Source organism: Cydia amplana, chromosome 23 (assembly GCF_948474715.1).
Source record: "Cydia amplana chromosome 23, ilCydAmpl1.1, whole genome shotgun sequence".
NCBI lineage: Eukaryota > Metazoa > Arthropoda > Insecta > Lepidoptera > Tortricidae > Cydia > Cydia amplana.
The window spans coordinates 942,381-962,077 of NC_086091.1; the positions used below are offsets into that span (position 1 = coordinate 942,381).

General features: G+C 37.0%; 5 protein-coding genes across 5 annotated transcripts in view; 3 read left to right on the top strand and 2 right to left on the bottom strand.

The window, feature by feature from the left end:
- LOC134658791 (uncharacterized) overlaps positions 1-19,697 on the top strand; it is a 55,162-nt gene that overhangs the window by 25,679 nt on the left and 9,786 nt on the right. The gene's annotated exons all lie outside the window — the stretch shown is intronic.
- On the bottom strand, positions 709-3,446 carry LOC134658757 (zinc finger protein 808-like). The gene is made up of 2 exons (XM_063514400.1): positions 3,183-3,446; positions 709-2,996 (listed from the first exon to the last, which is right to left on the bottom strand). The coding sequence occupies exon 2, from the start codon at positions 2,517-2,519 to the stop codon at positions 711-713; it is 1,809 nt and encodes a 602-aa protein (XP_063370470.1). The 5' UTR covers positions 2,520-2,996; positions 3,183-3,446; the 3' UTR covers positions 709-710.
- Positions 7,298-8,763, top strand: LOC134658822 (zinc finger protein 502-like). Its single transcript, XM_063514486.1, has 2 exons — positions 7,298-7,551; positions 7,738-8,763. The coding sequence occupies exons 1-2, from the start codon at positions 7,378-7,380 to the stop codon at positions 8,731-8,733; spliced, it is 1,170 nt and encodes a 389-aa protein (XP_063370556.1). The 5' UTR covers positions 7,298-7,377; the 3' UTR covers positions 8,734-8,763.
- On the top strand, positions 14,627-16,266 carry LOC134658814 (zinc finger protein 26-like). The gene is made up of 2 exons (XM_063514477.1): positions 14,627-14,896; positions 14,978-16,266. Exons 1-2 carry the CDS (start codon positions 14,711-14,713, stop codon positions 16,208-16,210), a joined length of 1,419 nt encoding a protein of 472 aa, XP_063370547.1. The 5' UTR covers positions 14,627-14,710; the 3' UTR covers positions 16,211-16,266.
- LOC134658815 (zinc finger protein 675-like) lies at positions 17,093-19,221 on the bottom strand. Its single transcript, XM_063514478.1, has 2 exons — positions 18,874-19,221; positions 17,093-18,239 (listed from the first exon to the last, which is right to left on the bottom strand). Exons 1-2 carry the CDS (start codon positions 19,069-19,071, stop codon positions 17,106-17,108), a joined length of 1,332 nt encoding a protein of 443 aa, XP_063370548.1. The 5' UTR covers positions 19,072-19,221; the 3' UTR covers positions 17,093-17,105.

Sequence of the window (19,697 nt, forward strand, 5' to 3'; positions counted from 1 at the left end):
ATATTTTACAGTTTATCTGTTCCACCTGATTTAAAATAAAACATTTTATTATTTACAATACAAAAGATTTGATCACAAAAAGCATAAAGCTTGATGGTAAGCAGTCACTGTAACCTATGGAAGCTTGCACCTCTAAAGACCCCTGTACACAATGGGCCAGCGCCAGCCATTCCAAGGGACGCAGCCATGCGGTAGAATGAGATAGCAATATCACTTGCTCCCTCTAACGCATAAATGCGTCCCCCAGACTGGCCCACGCTGGCCCATTGTGTGCAGGGGCCTTAAGAGCCTATCGCGAAAATCGTAAGCCTCTTGTTACATTTGCAATTTCGAGCGAGGGATGTTACGTATAAAAGCGGTAACACACTATCGACATCTAGTATTGCCTCCTAAGGCCCAGCCATTCAAACGAAACATCCATTTACCACTGAAATTTGAACTAAACTGTGCATCGGTAGACCTTATGCCTCTTGTAATAAGGTCGTTGGGACCCTTCTAACTTAAAAGTTGTAACAGACTATCGCACCGCACCGCGACCTTGGTGCGTCGCACCCATAAGTGAGAGCGAGAAAGAGATATCCTTTTCTCGCTCTCACTTATGGGTGCATAAGGTCTACCGTTGCACAGTTTAGTTCAAATTTCAGTGGTAAATGGATGTTTCGTTTGAATGGCTAGGCCTTAGGCTATACTGGATGTCTGGATGTAATTCTCTACTCATTGACCTCCTCAATAATGACATTACTAGTACCATCATCATCATCATCCAACCTCGGCCTCCGTCCATCCTCAAACAAATGATAATACTCCTTCCCTAGCCCCTCTACCTCTCTATGGTCAAACTTCCTATCCTTATGCGGCCAATGAAACTTCTTGAAATGCTGTCTCATCTCTACAGCTATATAAAACATTTTATCACAAAATGGACACGGTATAGACTTTTCAGAGTGCCGTTTGATTCTATGTGTTTTCAAAGCGCTCGCTGAAATGAAACTTTCTGCGCATACTTCGCAGTAATATGGTCGTTCACCGGTATGTAGTCTTAAATGCATTCGTAAACAGATTTTATTCGAAAATTTCTTGTCACAAACCTCACAACTATAATTCTTAGTCACATAATGAGTGTCCATATGTCTAGTCAGTTGTAATTTCCCGCAGAAATCTTTTTCGCAAACTGTACATATGTATGGCTTTACTTTTAAATGGTGACGGTTGACATGAGCCTCTAATATACTGGGATCTGACGCCATATACTCACAAACCTCACATTTATATCTCCGCTTCATTTTTTCCCTCATAACGGGATCATCTTTATACGAATGGTATTTGATGTGTTTCTGTAAACCGGCCGGCTTAATCAACTTCTCACAGATTGGACAAGGCGTTGGCTTCATGTGGCTTTGCTTATGATACCGGAGATACACTGGTGACGAACATGTTTTACCACATATATCACAGCTATATGCTGGTGCTTCTCCGGACTCTACAGCATGTCTTAGCATATGCTGGGACAAGCATGCCGCTTGTAGCTCCATGTTACACACACTACATTGCACCCGTTCGCAATAGGACTTCACATGCTTTCGCCTATGCACATGTAGTTTTTTTAACGTGTCAAACTCTATATTACAAGTTCGGCAAGGGAATTTAGCGTTCGGTCCATGCGTTCTAATATGCCGTTTTAAATCGGCTCTGGTATCAAATTTCTTTTCACAAATAACGCAATCCGTAAATGACCTCCTGTTTCTGTTCTGCAGACCGCTATGCACTTTTACTGTATGCTCTTTTAATTTCCCATCAGTTATAAATGTTTTCGTACATAAAGTACACGGGTAAATTTCTTGAATATGCCTTCTCTTGTTATGGTTAGTGAGGAATTTAAAACTATCAAATGAGGCTGGGCATTCGTTACATTTAAATTCTCTTTGAATTGGCGCACATTGCTTCTTATGATTTTCATAGTAGTTAGTGCTTCCCTTGAATTCTTGATCGCAATATTCACATACGTAACTTTCTGTATGGAACTGATAGATATGACCTCTTAAACCTACTTTGGAGTAGAACTGTTGCCCGCAAATATCACAAGCGAATGATATGTGGTCCAAATGCTCTCGATTAGCATGCCCAATAAGAAAATCTTTCTTATGGCACACATAATCGCAATCCATACATTTTATCTTTGACGCTCTGTCTTGTATTTGTTCTCTATAAGATATTAGATATTTGTGGTGAATGCAAGGTATTTCTGAGCATTCAGAACACTTGAATTTACATTTATGTTCATTTAACTCTTCACCTTCAAAGTGTTTTAGACACAACATGCATTGTGACTTTGTGCTTTCTGGATCTGGGTCGTCAGCATTAGGATGACTTATTTTCATATGCGAATTAATTTCGCTGTTCGTATAAAAAGCTAGATTACATATATGACAAGTTTTCTTGTCATCTTCATGGTTCAATCTAAAATGTTCGTTTAAATCGCCATCTGGTACTAGTAAATTACAAATCTTGCATTTCATCATAGCATGAGTTTTATAATGAATCTTAAGACTCTGCTCTGTGCTTAAAACTTTGTTACAAATTTGACACTGTATTTGAGGTTTTTCATGAAAGTCTCTCTCATGTTGTTTCCATTCTTTGAAAGTTTGAACTATTACATTACATTCAACACATCGGTAACCCGCTGGTTTTCTATAAGTCTTCTTTTTATATTTTTTCTTTTTGACGGTAACTGTATTGCTTTTAATTTTAGATTCCGTAGCCGTATATTCAAGATAAGGTGTTTCAACATTCTCTAAAATTATAAGAACTTCCGAGTTTTCATAATCTTCTACCGAGTTTAACTGTTGTATGGCATTGACAACTTTAAAGTTCAACTCATTTATGCAGTTGTTGATGACTTTGTATGAGTCTCGGGTGTTGCGTATGAAGATGTATGATGGCAAGACCTTGTCGATGCATTTTTCACATATGTATGAGCTGGCTAGGATGTTTTTGACCTGTAGTAAAAGAAAGAAAAATGTTTAGCATTATTATCATGATAGAAAAACTTTACTTATTTGGACATATGATTCTGGTAAGGAATCTGGAAAGTTACAATAACAAGTATGTAAATTTATTTATCAAAAACATCACTTTGTTACATTTCATACCCAGAAAAGTAGAAAAGTTTAATAAATACTTACACTATTATTAAAAATGTAACTGACAATATCTTCCAACGCTCTAACTTCAGTGCCCTTATGCGTAACCACTTCCAACTCCACTCCGACGGGACTCAAGTCTTCCCCGGCCACAAGACAGATCCCACAGAATTGTGGAGAGTACAGAACATTCTTCAAATTATCCTTGATATAATCAAAGTCATCGTAATCCTTAAAGGTTATTAGTATATCTGTGTTTTCTACATTCTCTGTGTCTGTTATGTCCAGATTTTCGACAATTATGTCGTGTTCTATGTCCAGATTTTCACCAATTATGTCTTGGTGTTCTATGTAGGTTAGATTTAGATTTTCTGCGTTACAATCTGATGATGTTGTTGGTTCATTCATTATGAATTATGAATTAAATAGGATACCTGAAATGAAATATTGCTATGCGTTAAAATGAGGAAGAACAATAAAGGATAGATAAACTAATATATAAATATAGCACGTTTTTCAGTGAGCTACATTAAAATTACTTTACTAATTTAGAGATAAAGTGATGTAGATGTTTATAAGCCCAAAAATAGCTAAGAATAAATTACCATCCGTATAAAGATCTGTATTACCATGGAACTATAACTCTTATGTTTATCACTGTCTTAATTAAGAACTTACAACTTAAAATGCGATTTATTTGAAAATAAAAATATGATAAACATAGGATAGACCGAAATAAAAATTCATGTAGATGCCAAGTGGACAAAATGGCGCTCAAAGAAAGCCAATTTGCTGAACGATTTATATAACTATTAATAGGATTTTAAAACGTCAAATTCGATCACCAATGCCTGCATTTAAAAACAAAATATACTTACAAAATCATAGTAGAACAATAGCTTCTATGTGAAAGCTGGAAAAGTTAATTTTCAAGCCGAAAAAAATATTATATTTAGCGCAATCTCGCATCACACTACAGTCATTGCCACTATTGATTGACACTGACAGAAAGCACAGATAAGCTAGATACTAAAAAATGCTATGGAAAATGGAAATATTTCGGACATTTTAACAACACACCAAGTTTTTGAAAAACTAACAAAAAAATATATATTACCTACATGCTTATACGTAAAAACTAGCCAAGACAAATCTTTTATAATTTCAGGATTTTCTACACAGCACAGAACTTGGCACCCATATAGATCTCAATTCTTTTGTCAGCGAGTCAACAACGACACATATTCTCAATATTGAACTTGGCTCTCATTTCACATTTATGTTTTTGTTGGGATATCATTACTTTTTGTACAGAAATTACTATAGTATTCACCATGAAAGCAGTTTGCCTAAGCTGAAAAGGAGCCCTCGCTAACGCGCGGTTAATTGTCAAAAAGTTTCAGTTTTCACATTTTTTCTTTTGTATACGCCTTATAGTCTACCTTCATGCCAAATATCAAGTTTCTAAGTGATCTAGAAGTGGGTTAGGTTTTTGGTCTATAAGTATTAATTATTTTTTCACCTCAGCAGCTCGAACAAGGGTACTTTGCTACTTAAAAACAGTGAGAAAAATCGCATTTTGCTCACTGAGTGAGACAAAATGACATTCAAATGACCTTCATATTCAAATGTCATTTCAACATGCGGGGTCTAATACAAGTTCGAAATACTTGGATTCTATTATCTCTGTCCCTTTCACGTCTTTAGCAAAAAGAAAGAGACAAAAAAGTTCAAACTACATTCAACGGTACATTGACGGTTTATAATAGACCCCCGAAAAACGTCAGAACGCATCGTTCCAAAATACATACGAGTATGGATTCTTAATAATTAATTACTGAAAATAAAATTTAAGATTTCATAAAAACTGATAAAAAAAACTATATTTTACGTTATTTATTGTACGATTAAAATAATGAACTCAAAAAATACACAGAATATCACGTAAAACAAATAATTATAGTTTTAAGAATCTCTACTATAGTTTACAAATAGTAAGTATCCTCAATTCGGACCGTATATTACAATGTTTTTTTTTTTACAAAAAAAAGTTGTCGATTGAAGTGTCAATCAATTGATGGTCGTTGTTTCCATATAATATTACCTATTTAACTGAAATTTACTACGTTTTGTTTTTGTGTTTGATTGTGGTAATTGAACTTAATTGTTAGTATATCTTAAAAAAGCATGAGTGAATAGGTAAGTGATGAAGATGATTTTTCAGGTTGTCTAATATGTTCTCACTGCTGAGGTGAAAAGTTTTGTGAACTACACGAGATCAAAGTTATTTACATCTCGTGCGCTTTTGAGTCCCTTACTACGCTCATGATTCTAAATTTGATTCACTTGCTACGCTCGTGAATCTACTATAGAATCTTTCGCTTGCACGGGACTCAAAATAAGCAATCGAAGAAATATCAAACTTTGATCTCTTGTTGTTCTAATAACTATTTTTCCATCGAAATATCAATAATTTCCAGTTTTCAGATTTTTCCCTCTACATATATGCACCTAATAGTTTACCTTTGTGCCAAATATCAAGTTTCTAAGTCATCTAGAAGTGGGTTAGGTTTTTGGTCTATAATTATTAATTTTTTTTTTCCATCTAAATATCAATTATTTCCAGTTTTCAGATATTTTCCTCTATATGCACCTAATAGTCTACCTTGATGCCAAATATCAAGTTTCTAAGTGATCTAGAAGTGGGTTAGGTTTTTGGTCTATAAGTATTAATTATTTTTTTTTTCCATCGAAATATCATTAATTTCCAATTTTCAGATTTTTCGCTCTATATGCACCTAATAGTCTACCTTGATGCCAAATATCAAGTTTCTAAGTCATCTAGAAGTGGGTTAGATTTTTGGTCTATAAGTATTAATTTTTTTTCCATCGAAATATCAATAATTTCCAGTTTTCAGATTTTTTTCCTCTATATGCACCTAATAATCTACCTTGATGCCAAATATCAAGTTTCTAAGTGATCTAGAAGTGGGTTAGGTTTTTGGTCTATAAGTATTAATTTTTTTTTCCATCAAAATATCAATAATTTCCAGTTTTCAGATTTTTCCGTCTATATGCACCTAATAGTCTACCTTGATGCCAAATATCAAGTTTCTAAGTCATCTAGAAGTGGGTTAGGTTTTTGGTCTATAAGTAATAATTAGTTTTTTCCATCGAAATATCAATAATTTCCAGTTTTCAGATTTTTTCCTCTATTTGCACCTAAATCACCTAATAGTCTACCTTGGTGCCAAATATCAAGTTTCTAAGTGATCTAGAAGTGGGTTAGGTTTTTGGTCTATAAGTATTAATTTTTTTTTCATCGAAATATCAATAATTTCCAGTTTTCAGATTTTTCCCTCTATATGCACCTAATAGTCTACCTTGATGCCAAATATCAAGTTTCTAAGTGATCTAGAAGTGGATTAGGTTTTTGGTCTATAAGTATTAATTAATTTTTTTCAAAATATCAATAATTTCCAGTTTTCACATTTTTCCCTCTATATACACCTAATAGTCTACCTTGATGCCAAATTCCAAGTTTCTAGGTCATCTGGAAGTGGGTTAGGTTTTTGATCTATATGTCAGTCAGTCACAAAAATGCCGGTTTTTAAACGTTAGTTTATCATTAACTGTTTGAGCTATGTTTATGAAATTGTGTATTTTGGACAAGCTAAGGGACTTGAATACATGTGCCAAATTTCATGTGTGTAGGTTAAGTAGGTTTCAAGTTGCGAAGGGGTCAAAAGTAGCTCGAAATGGTTCGTGTAATATTACACACGGTTGCTGCGTCGCCAGTTCCTTTTTCTTTGAACTTGGCTGGACACGCTACCGCGTGTCTAGAAATAGCAAGAAATGTCGATAGTTTATCGATATGACTTTATCGACATGGCTACAGCGAGGTGGTGGATTCACATTGTTAATCGTACACTAAACAAAAGTGGTAACAGTGACAGCTCGCTTAGAGTCCATCTTTAAATATATTATATCTATGGGCCGCACCCATTAACGTGAGAGCGAGAAAGAGATTATTATTTTTACCAAAATCGCGTGCGGTGCGATAGTGTGATAGGACTATTATTTTAGTAGATGCAGGACATACATCAATGTCAAGATGACATATTGACGTAAAGTTGTTGATATCAATTTATGTTTATTTTGAGCCTGCTATTTATATTAAATAATAAATAAACAAGTAAAACTTATAAGCCCCCGCGATGCTACCAACAGTATTACTATGGAAGCTGTAAAACTTATAATTAACCCTAAACTAACAATCCAAACTTGTTTTCTGTGCTTCAAACAACATGATGAGTTATACAATATTCATTCAGACCTGGTCATTATTGCAGACCACCAAGAATTCACGGTTTCTGTGTTTAAAATGGTCGCGTACTTGTTTTCCTTACAAGTAAGTAACTTTTTGCATTATTCCTACAATATATATATTTTTAAATAGCCTATCTTGTGCTCCACTGTTGGACAAGGTCTCCCCTTTCTTGCGCCACTTATACACACTCACTCACTTACTAATTTACTACACTATCACATATATTGAAGAAGAAGAATCATAAAAAGTATTTTTCATCCGTTTCAGGATACAATATTGCAACAAGTATGTAATAAATGCTCAGAAATAGTCATAAGTATTTATATCCTGATACAAAATCACACAATAATGAAACAAAAGATGAAAAAAATTGCTGAAACCTTGGAAAAAGAGATCTCGGGCATAAAGAAGTTTAACAAAAATTGCTATCTAAAAATACATCGGAATAAGGAGAAGTCGGTGACTAAGACTAAAAAAAAGAATTTTAAGTCTGATGAGTGCCAAAAATGTCATATGACTTTTGAATCAAAAGAACAGTTACAAGAACACAAAAAAATTACTCACAAAAATACTAATGAGGCGGTTGTTTGTCATATTTGTGGAAAAAGCTGCAAAACACCAAGTGCTCTGAAAGCTCACTCAAACTGCCACAAAGTAAAACAATGTCCGTACTGCTCGAAAATGTTAAAAACACATTCACATTTCAAAAAACATGTCAATAACCATGTGACATATAATAAAAGGAAGCAAAATAACACAAAATACAATTGTCATAACTGTAACTTCGTCAGCCTTAGCAAAGGAACTATAGATGCACATATAAACAAAGTCCATTTAGGAATCAGACCTTATGTGTGTCCTATATGTGACAAAGGATTTTTCAAGAAAAGCAATTTAACCGAACATATCAACATACATGATAAAGTAAAAAACGAGACATGTGAAATCTGCGGTGACAGTTTTGTCAGCAAAAAGACTCTCACGGAACATATAAGATTACATAAAAATGAGAAACCATACCAATGCGAAATGTGCTCGGAAAGTTTTGTCACATCGGGACGGAGATCGGACCATTTTAAAAGCAAACATATGGAGAAGAAGGAATGCTGTTTGATTTGTAACAAAATGTTCAGTTTGAAGAAAACGCTGAATAGACATGTAAAGAAAATGCACTGGCAACAATGCAACAACATACATGTATCGGAGTTTGTTGAAACTGCTGGTAGTGGTGGTAATATGGAAATGTTGTTGCCTATTTCTTGAAGGTATGTTCGTTACTAAATTGAAAAAAATAAATTACTTAGTCGTCTAAGTAAGTCTCGTGACTTCATACTTTCATAGGCAAGAAAGTAGGTATTAATAATGTAATTTTTTGATTGTTATAGATAACTTTTGTAATTGATCGTTTTAAATCTAGAGGTAAATAAATGTCCTTTCTTACTTTAAAACATTTATGCGTGTCCTCTTTCCCTATTCTTTGATTCTATATATTTACGTTAAGGGGACGTTCATTAACTACGTGAAGGATGGCGGCGTCACACATATCACACATGATACTTTTTCGGCAAGATGCAGTGCACAACAATAATTACTAATTGGTATTGAAGTAATTGAACTCACCAAAATCATTCTTGTAATTATTGAACGTAATATTGGCAATGTTAAGTGGTCTACAGATTGCCACAATTTCACTGCAATTTATCGCTGCGATATGCATATGACAACAGTAAAGGACAGTTTATTAGGTAACAAAACTTATTTTGCATATAAAAAGGAAAATCATGGTAAAAGCATTTATTTTATAACCAGTAGGTATATTAGGCGAATAAAATATATAGAACGATATATCTTTAAAACGGCTATACATATAAATAACAGACAAAACAATTAATCTTATCTAGGTATCAACAATCCAACCAATTAAGGCGTAATTAGAGTGACAGAGAAAGATGCTTCGTTGTTCGTGGTAGGCTCTCAGTACCTCTAATATTATTGTGAGTAATGGTGCTCCCACATTGACTATTATAAAATGTTATGTGACAGGGACAACATAATAAAATTATATCAATACTATCATGTTGTCCCTGTCACATGATGTTATACATTTTATAACAGCCAATGCATGGGCACCATATAAAAGCTAAGTAAAATATGAAGACTTATTCAATATGATAAGCAAAACGCAATTCTTTTACCTCACTCTCCTTAAATTTGTTGAAAATATCGTTCAAATTTTCATCATGTATTCGATATCGAAATTCTTTGAAAGAGTATATAGCAAGTGTACATGAAGCTAACGACTTATTCGTCAAAAGTCCATTTAAGAAGGCGAATGTAAATTTCTTTACGCTTTCATCAATAGAACGAAAAAAATGCGAACTAAAATATTTCACAAAATCAGCTGCATATAACTCTGTTATTGTAGGAAAATATTTTCGATTCAATTCTTCTAATTCGTTGCTAACGAATTTACTAAAAATTGCTCCCAACATACGCGCGCCTTCCAGTTTTCTTGACTCTTCAGAAAACAAATCTGGGTTTTGGTTAATGCAGTATCTGGCAGCTTTGTAATAGATCATAGTAAAATGCACCAACACATATTTTTCAAACCATTTCTCTATAGGCAGAAACCCATGCATCCATTCAGTGATTTTCTCAAACACAGGCAGACACGATACGTATTTAGAATTGAAATAAATTTTGTTATATTTAAGCTGACACAGAAAATCAGTCAATAATTCCTGATTGGGTGCATTTTTTTGAGAAGCCTCTTTCCAAGTGAGTTCAAGACGATTGAAAAATGGTATTCCTACTTTACTTAGTCTTTTCTCTAATATTTCGTCAGTAGTACTAAGCATCAGGAATCTGGCAATTATCTGCGTATAAAAATAAGTGAATTCCATTTTTCTATTAAAAGGTCTACAGCCAGCTTTATTATGAACTGCATCCACTGGAAAATAATCTTGCAGAAAAGCTTCGCTCGCGTCAAAGATGTATTGCTCATTTAGCTCGGGCAAAACCGAAGGAATTTTTGAAAGAGCCCACCCCTCCATTTCTGGTGCTTTCTCTTTGCATGCCAAGTAGACGAGGAAGCAATACTCAGCTTTAATAGCAGCTGGTACCGATTCTGTTAATTCCAAGTATGAACGCACTTGACAAGGGTTTGCTTCAGACATACGAGACTTTACCAATTCCCAAATTCTTGGATCGAAACTGTTGTCACGACAGAAACATCGCAATGCTGCTTGCAACGCTGCACCAGGTCTTTTAGAAACAAGGACTTCAAATACATCCCGTTCTTTTTTGACTCGTTTTGCTAGTGCCAGAGCTAGCCGCAACGTACGGCTCCAGGACAAATTCTCAGTAAGATACTGTTCCACATCGTTTTGTCTGCATGTGACTACGCGATTGGCTACAGCCTTAGCTCCTGCTTTACGCCATCCGAAGGATTTCAAGTCAAAAGCTGGTCTAACAAGATGGGCATTGGCTCTTAACGCAGCAGCCAGTTGTCGCTTAGCTGATTTGGGCGGCGCTGCGTCAAATGTTTCTAAAAGCGATGGGAATGTTGAACCAGATAGCAGAGTTACAGGCCGGGCTAGGATTTGCCGTCCCCGTAATGGCTTTCCCGATTCTTTCCCGGGTTTTTCGGGCATAATACTCGCTCGTTGCTCTAACATGGTGCGATATCGTTCTCCCAAACCACCTTCCTCCATAAAGAAAAGCGCTAGCTTTTTGAAAAAAGTTTCATGTTTTAAATCTCTCCCGTCAATAAGTTTTTCTAATTTCTCTGTATTTTCGAGAATAGATACATCATGTCGCAATGCATTGACGTAGGACGCATCTGACTGATTCATTTCAAAGTATTCTTTGATAAGACGTTTCCTAGCCACTTTAGCGTCATATAGTTGTCTGAGCAACCATTTAGTGTCAGTTCGTAATTCATCATCAGCAGAATTCCAATAATATTTTACAGCCGTAGCTATAGCGTCCACCGTGCCAGGGATAAAGTCGAACCGCATGTGGTACGCCTCAAGCGTATTCAACAAGTGCTGCAGTTGCATCAATTTGGGGTTTTCTGGGTCAGACTGAGCGTCTTCTAGAAGCAACGCCGGCAGACGAGCGCTAACACGACTACGCTCTTCAACAGTTAAAGAATATTCTTGTAGAGTCTCGAAATCACTCAAAAACTTTTCCCAAACTGCCTGACTTGGCTTAACGTTAGCGAGCAAGTCTCGTATAACAACTGCATGTAGTCCCTCGCGGCACTCCGCTTCATGGGCACTTCCATCCAAACCCAGTCCGTGTCCCCATTCCAAGAGCCTCGCCCAATGCTCGCTCGGCAGACGCCACACAAACGCTCGCTTCACCAAGCTCCTGATTATAGCAGCTCGGATATGGACGGGCTCGTTCTTGTACTGCGCTAGAAGATTTAACAAAGACACGAGATCTTCAGTCCGCCCGCCAGTCTTACTCACGAGAACAAGCAGCATGAACTGCCGGTTCTGTGGAGAGCTCTCAGCTCTCAACTGTTTTTTGAGTTCGTTATAAGTTTGTTTGTAATTGAAAAAACGGTATTTGTCAAAGAGCTGGTCTAGGAGTGTTTGCTTAGGGATGCGCTTAGCACATTTCATTCTCACGGCTCGAAAAGCGAAGCTACACGGAGCACCCCTGCGACACGCGGTAGGATAATTTACTGTGTTAACTTCTTCTTGATCATCAAAAAGGCTCGTCTGAGGAGTTTCTAACATTGGCGGAGTTGGTATCGGATACGGCCATTCTTTTACAGTGGCTCCAAATGTTTTATCCACAAATATTAACTTCTTAAAGGCTGTTCTTTCTTCTTCACTTAAGCTTTTTATAAGGGGCTCCACGTTTTGGTATGTAAACCAAGACTTTAGATACTCTGCTCTTGCTAGTTTCAACAACAGATCCTTGATTTCTTCTGAACTTAAATGTTTCGCTACTGTTTTCATATCGAGAAACCATACAGTGTACAACTCTGGCTTACACTGAAATTTGTTTCTGTGATTTTTCATTATGTACTTTGAAATCACGGCGTTCAATGCTCTGAATTTATGATGAACGAAGAAGTTTTCTAATACATAGAAAAATACATCAGCATCTGATTTTAAAATATATTTTACGTTAGCGAAAAACTTGGAATCATTTTCAAGATAATATTTTAAAATATTTTGATTGTGCTTTAAATTATCATAGTAAATCTTAGTGATTTGAGGAACATTTTCGCTAAGCCGTTTCAAGAGCTTCGGTGTGACTTTGTCCAATGTGTAACTGGTTTCACCTAATATATATTCATTGGAACAATTCCAAAGAAATTTAACTGCTATATCGAAATTATTCTCTTTGTAAAACTGATGAAACTGTTTACATCTTTCTGGATCTTTTAGATGCATCTGGATCCAGTGTTTCATTTTATTCACAGCTGGTAGAGTCATCTGGGGGAAGAGATCATGTTCTAGGAAACTTGGGTTGATTATCTTCGAATGTTCTGGGTCTAAAAGCCATAGGCTTTTTAAGGCTCTGCTTACATACAGCATATCGTCATCATTGAGGGTGTGAATTATGTAGTCTACGTCCTTTTTCATTGATGCGAGATCTATTTTGAAGAGTCTTTCTATGGCCGGTTCTTCAGGATGTATCTGGGCTGGGATGGGTGTATTTTGCAGATGACCATCGCGGACTAAAGCGTTGAAATAGCGATGCCTCTCTCCAAGATTGCCCGACAGTTTGATTGAAGGGGTCATCTGAAAATAAGTATATTATAATGAAACACATTTGATTAGATGGATCTTCAAAGATTTTGGTCATCAAAGAAGATTTCCTGCATTTATAGTCGGACAAACTAATTTGTTCAAAAATCGGCCCAATGCCCATCTTAATTTTGAAAATCACACTTTTTTATGATTTATATTCGTTTGCCAGACTACAGTTGCAATTTTTACAGCATTGGACATTATAACAGAAGGTCCAACATTGAAAACTCGAAAAACATTATCTGCCTCTCTGTTGCTTGAATAAAAGCAAGCAATAATAAAAGCAAGAGTGATAGAGAGGCAGATAACAGAAGGCCTACCGCGAAAGTAGAAATTTCATTATTTGCCTGTCTATCGCACGATATGATATGATATGAATCAGGAAGACTGATAGAGAGGCAGATAACGAAGATTCTATTTTCGCGGTAGACCCCAGGTATTTCTGTTGCTTACTTTACTCTTTGGATCATACTATATACGATAACCAACATATCATACCTTTGAAACATCGAGCACAGAGTCGAGTGGCGCAAACTAGTATTTGACGGGCGTAAAATTCATGACGACGCTTGGTTTAAGACACTCGCAAGTAAGCGAGCCAAGCGTCATCAGCCCGACACTTGTTCTCCACGGGCACATTACACCTGCCAGGCCTGTGGTCGTGTTTGCCGCTCCCGTATTGGCTTACACAGCCACGAAAAACGTTGTCGCTCTACCTGACACTGCTTGTATAGTCTGTAATAGACTCGAAGGCCAATGATGACTTTACTCTTTGGATCATACTATATACGATAACCAACATATCATACCTTTGAAACATTCTTACTTGATTAATGTGCCTTATGTTATCATCAAAAATGACTCTATCTGCTGAAAATAAATAAATGAAACCTTACCTTTAATCTGAATTTGCAAGGCTGGTTTTAAAAATGATCACAATTACAAAAATAACATTATTACTTAAACAACAAATTAACCGGCAAATATGTATCTTTCTGACGAGTCAGGTGTGGTGCAATGGGGGTGTAATCAAAACAACTGTGACCTAATCACTATTAAAGCCCTTACAGACGGTCGTACCGGACCGCGACCTTGATCAAAAAATTTTTTTCGCTCTCACTTATAGCTTCGTCTTTAACGTTCGGCGGACTCTTACACACGATCTAACATGCGCCGGACCACACTTCAAGGTCGCTGTCCGGACGAATTTATTTTAATTAAAAATCTTGACTATAATGACAAATCACTGTGTGTGTAGAGGCCTTAAGTTACTGTGCCGAACGCTCCCCAAGTGACGCCTTTTGAAACATGTTTGAGACATGTTTGAGACGCTTCTCTTCTCTTTGATTCGAACATTTCGTTCGAATGACATTTTGTTTTAAAACTGTCTCTTCGAATCCGAACGATCCAAAGAAATATTTTTGAATTCGAATTACTATTACATTTGCCTTTTATTATAATAAATCATGGAGCCAGATGCTGGCATTATATTATCAGCTTTCAAGTATCTAACGAAGGACGACGAACAAATTTGCAGGTTATGTCTGAGCCCTACGCCTCAGTACGCAAAATATATTCAGGATTCCGTGCTTTTGAAAAAGCCATACTATGAAGACACCGTTACATATGCTGAGATGTTCGAAGAACTTGGTGTAAGTAGAATTTATAGACTTTAGAATACAGGTTGTCTGATATAACAGAACGAATATCAATTGTTATTTGGTTTCTTACAGGTCAGTGAAGAGCCGCTACTGCCGCAAACCTTGTGTGATACCTGCGCCCGGGCCGTTACGAACGGTTATTTATTTAAAAAACTTCACGAACATTCCAAAGAACAGTGGGACACAGTGCTATCAAGCCTTAACAAAACGTTGATGCAAGCTGAAACAGTCAGTCCCTCGGTAAAGACTGCATACATAGTGCTTAGCGACACAGGTAACTACCTAGTCACAAGACGGAAGACACACTCACCGGATAACGAAACTGCCGCACTGAAATTAAACAAAATAATCAAGAGCAGAACTCGATATGTGCATCGCAAAAAAACTTGTCTTATTTGTGAGGAATGCGGCATGAAATTTAAAACGAGAGTCCTTTTAGTTCGTCACATGAAGTCACACAAAGCTAAGCCTTTAAATTGCCCTCAATGCTTCAAAGCGTTCTTAACTCAATTGCAATTAACGGAACATGCAGAAAGAGTGCACTATCCAAAGAAAATTAAATGTACCAAGTGTAAGAAAATGTTCAGTACGCAGAGAACTTTAAAAGCTCATGATCGGCAAGAGCATGTTGCTGTTTTATGTAAGTTATGCTTCGTACAGTTCCCGTCTAGGTCCTCATTGAAAGTACACTTGGACAAACATGATGTTATTAAATGCCCGCGCTGTAGCAAGAGTTTCATCAACAAACAAACGTTCCGAAGCCATGTAAAGCAGTGTGGGAACGCTGAAGCCAAAGTGATAAGCTTCTTTTGTGACATTTGCAATAAAGGCTATATTCGTAAAAATGCTCTGCGCTCACATCTAAAGATAGACCACGGATTTGGTAAAGTGCTTTCGTGCAGTTGGTGCGCAAAGAAATTTGATGCTGCTAGCAGATTACGTAATCACATAGTGAAGCACACAAGGGAACGTAACTTTAGTTGCGAGCACTGCAACGGGAAGTTCGTTACTCAAGCCGCTTTAGTCTATCACACTCGCTTGCACACAGGCGAGCGGCCATTTAAGTGTGACTTATGCGAGGAAAGCTTCCTCTCGGCTTCTAGAAGGATGGAGCATAAGCGGAGAAAGCATTTTGGGCCTCAAATGGAATGTCCCATATGCCACGTCAAGTTTGTACTTGGTAGTCAGCTGAAGAAGCATGTAGCCCGACATTCGGATCCTCAGAGCAAGCTGTATGTGCCAACGTTAGATGGTAAACAGGAGAGAAAATATGTAGTACGTAATGTACTTACACGAGTGAATTAGAAGATTATGTAGTGTGCCTATGAATTTAATTAGTTATTATTTAACAAAATAAACTTCTTTTTTAAATCTCTGATTTTATTGTGATTGTTTTATAACCAGTAGAAAAGCTGCAAATTGCAGTTCCACAGCAGCAGTTACATGCCTGTAACCCGTAGTAAAACTACTAAATAAATCTGTAAGTACGTCTTACAGACATAACCACGACCTTGGCGTGGATTGCATATTCTTCTCTTTCTTGCTCTGACCCATCCCATAGCTACATACCTACGTTCTTATTGGAAGGCAACCACACCTTGATCGTACGAGCCTTAATCCTTCAGACCACACTTTGGCCCCAAGTCTCCCAAGGTTGCGGTGTGATGCGTTTGTCATACTTTCATTAACAGCTCCGTGTAACCGCGCAGACTAGTAGTCGCCCATGCAAAGGGATGCCTCATTTCATTGATTTTATTAGTAGGTAATTTCCGCTCTACTAAAATTTGGTTATGACAAGCCCTTGGTGAGACTCCAACCCTTGACCTTATTGCCTGCCAATATTATAGGGAATAAAAGAAGAATAAACAGATGCGTAAAGTGTAAAAAATATTTTATTTAATAATATTATCTTAGAGATAAAGTCACCAAAATGGCCACAACTATTCAAAACACTTCCATTTTTATACCTCAAAGGCATAGAGTAAGCATTTGCCTCGCCTGATTGTAATTCTATACCATAGCCTATGAATAATATTTCGTCAGGTGACAAGCAAAAGTCACTAAGTACCTTCACAGTCCACAAGTTCATATTCATAGCCATAGTAAACCATATTAGTACGAAAAGAAGGTTGATTTTGTTTAAATATTTTATAGTAATTAGTGACTTTTGCTTGTCACCTGACGATTTAAAATAATCCCTCTATGATCTGTTTTCTATACTCCAATCACTGTCCTTTTCATGATGTCTCTTAATGTGCGTCCTTAAGAAATGTGGGGTAACGAATTTACGTGAACAAATCTCACACATTAGCGTAGGCCCCACATGCTTATACTTTATATGCTCCGCTCTGGCCGATGCATTTACAAACGTTTCAAAACAATGTTCACATTTGTATGGTCTTTCCCCAGTATGCCTTCTAGTGTGATATAATAACGCCTCTTTTGATACAAAGCGGTTTGGACATATATTACATAAAAAGTTCTTTTCCTTTGTATGTGTTACCATGTGAACTTTTAGGTAACTTGGGGCGGTGAATTTCTTATTACATTCCGGACACACGTGAGGTTTTGCACCACCATGCTCAAACTTATAGTGTACTCGGAGTCCTCCTGAAGTACTGTAACTTTTACCACATTCTTCACATGAATATGGTTTGTGAAGTTTGGTGCGAAATGGGTGCGGATCTAAAAGACCTTTTTCACACAAATCTACATGTTTCAAATAGAAATCTCTTGTAGCGTAACTTTTACCACATTTCGGGCATCGGCTTTTATTGAAATGCTTTCCTTCATGCGTTTTTAGTTTGACGGAGCCTTGGCATGATTTTCCACACTCTTTGCATATGTGGATTTTGTGTATTTTAGTATGGTGTTCCGTGAGGGCTTCGGCTGTGTTCCTGTACTGGTTGCAATCCGGGCATTTTAGTTTTTTACATAAATGGTTGGTTAATTCTTCGCTCGTTTCAAACGCGTGCCAGCATTTTTCACAGAGAACTTGATCATGATTTTCCTTGCAGTGTTTATGGTACTCTTCAGTGGTTGTGAACTCATCCGAACATTCCTCACATATAATTTTTGTTTCTACTTCATTATATTTAGTTTCTGAACTATTATTCATAACTATTAACTCGGAATGGTTCTCATCTACAATAATGTAAAGTGACTGATCATCGTAAACTTGTAGATCGACATTAAGCGCATGTAATAAGTTATCCAAGGCATCTTCTAGTAGTCGGGAGGATTTGTGATAAGTTTGTATGAGCCGCAAGCCTCTCATTGCATCAACTACACATTCTGTGCATACAGCATCTAAGCCTGGTATTTCATCATTTACCTGAAATTAAACATAACTTATATTAGAAATTTGCAGTGGTGGATTTGCCCTAAGGCCGAGTAGGCCCGGGCCTAGGGCGGCCAGATATTTGGGGTGGCAGTCTATGATGGGTGCAAAGGGGTGGCTAGTGCTTACTAGGGCCTGGGGCTAGAGCGGCAAAGACTGTAAATCCGCCACTGGAAGTTTGTATAACAAAGAGCAATTAATTATTATAGCTTGTAGCTACTAAAATTATAGTAAGGCAAAAGGAAATACAGATACTATAACTAGCTTTTTGGCACCGTGTACGTTTTTAAATAAGATATGCTTAAACACGAACCAATTGTGTGAAGTACAATTGGTTCGTGTTTTATGGCTCCTCTATACTATGGGCCAACGCCGGCCACTCCAAGGGACGCAGCCATGCGGTAGAATGAGATAGCAATATCACTTGCTCCCTCTAACGCATAAATGCGTCCCTTGGAGTGGCCAGCGTTGGCCCATCGTGTAGAGGAGCCATAAACATATTTTATTAAATTTTTATCCGATCTAGGACCATATTCGAACCCAATTTTAAAACCAATCCTACCACTTTCAGTGAATGAGAACCGACGGGCAATATTTCGCGTTTGAGACTTGATAAATCCACTCTTACCTCGGCTCCAAGGAATTTAGCAAGTAATTCCGATAGAGGCTGCAAATGCTGGTGTTTTTCCTCTAAATCCAGGGCTACTCCGTCTCCAAACCGAACGTAATCTTCTTCAATGTTCTTTAGACATAACCTGCAGTGACTGTACCGCTTTCCATTCGTGATGTTAGAGATGATAAGTTTCATATCTGGTTTTACGCTCATATTTTAATTTATGGCGGTTCTTGGGTTTAAGTTAATGAAGCGTGTTTAAACTGAGAAGAACACTGTATACAAATTTAATCTATTTGGCAGTTCGCGCTTTCGAAGCTTTCGTTCAGAATCAATGGAGTGATGAAGTGAAGTATGAAACGACATTTTCAATATGGCGTCAAGCAAAATACAGATAAAAAATAACTTTTAATAACATTTTGATAAAGCGCGTTGGTATCACAGCTATATTAAAAATTTGAAGAGAATAAGATATGCTTAAACACGAACCAATTGTGTGAAGTACAATTGGTTCGTGTTTTATGGCTCCTCTATACTATGGGCCAACGCCGGCCACTCCAAGGGACGCAGCCATGCGGTAGAATGAGATAGCAATATCACTTGCTCCCTCTAACGCATAAATGCGTCCCTTGGAGTGGCCAGCGTTGGCCCATCGTGTAGAGGAGCCATAAACATATTTTATTAAATTTTTATCCGATCTAGGACCATATTCGAACCCAATTTTAAAACCAATCCTACCACTTTCAGTGAATGAGAACCGACGGGCAATATTTAGGAGCCATAAACATATTTTAATTTATGGCGGTTCTTGGGTTTAAGTTAATGAAGCGTGTTTAAAC

Excerpts from the sequence above, each read along its gene's own strand:
- LOC134658815 (XM_063514478.1), bottom strand. The coding sequence starts at position 19,071 with ATGAGCGTAAAACCAGATATGAAACTTATCATCTCTAACATCACGAAT. Across the intron at positions 18,240-18,873 it reads CTAAATTCCTTGGAGCCGAG|GTAAATGATGAAATACCAGG; the intron begins GTAAGAGTGGAT and ends GTTTAATTTCAG.
- LOC134658822 (XM_063514486.1), top strand. The coding sequence starts at position 7,378 with ATGGAAGCTGTAAAACTTATAATTAACCCTAAACTAACAATCCAAACT. Across the intron at positions 7,552-7,737 it reads CGTACTTGTTTTCCTTACAA|GATACAATATTGCAACAAGT; the intron begins GTAAGTAACTTT and ends CATCCGTTTCAG.
- LOC134658757 (XM_063514400.1), bottom strand. The coding sequence starts at position 2,519 with ATGATGAAATGCAAGATTTGTAATTTACTAGTACCAGATGGCGATTTA.
- LOC134658814 (XM_063514477.1), top strand. The coding sequence starts at position 14,711 with ATGGAGCCAGATGCTGGCATTATATTATCAGCTTTCAAGTATCTAACG. Across the intron at positions 14,897-14,977 it reads AGATGTTCGAAGAACTTGGT|GTCAGTGAAGAGCCGCTACT; the intron begins GTAAGTAGAATT and ends GGTTTCTTACAG.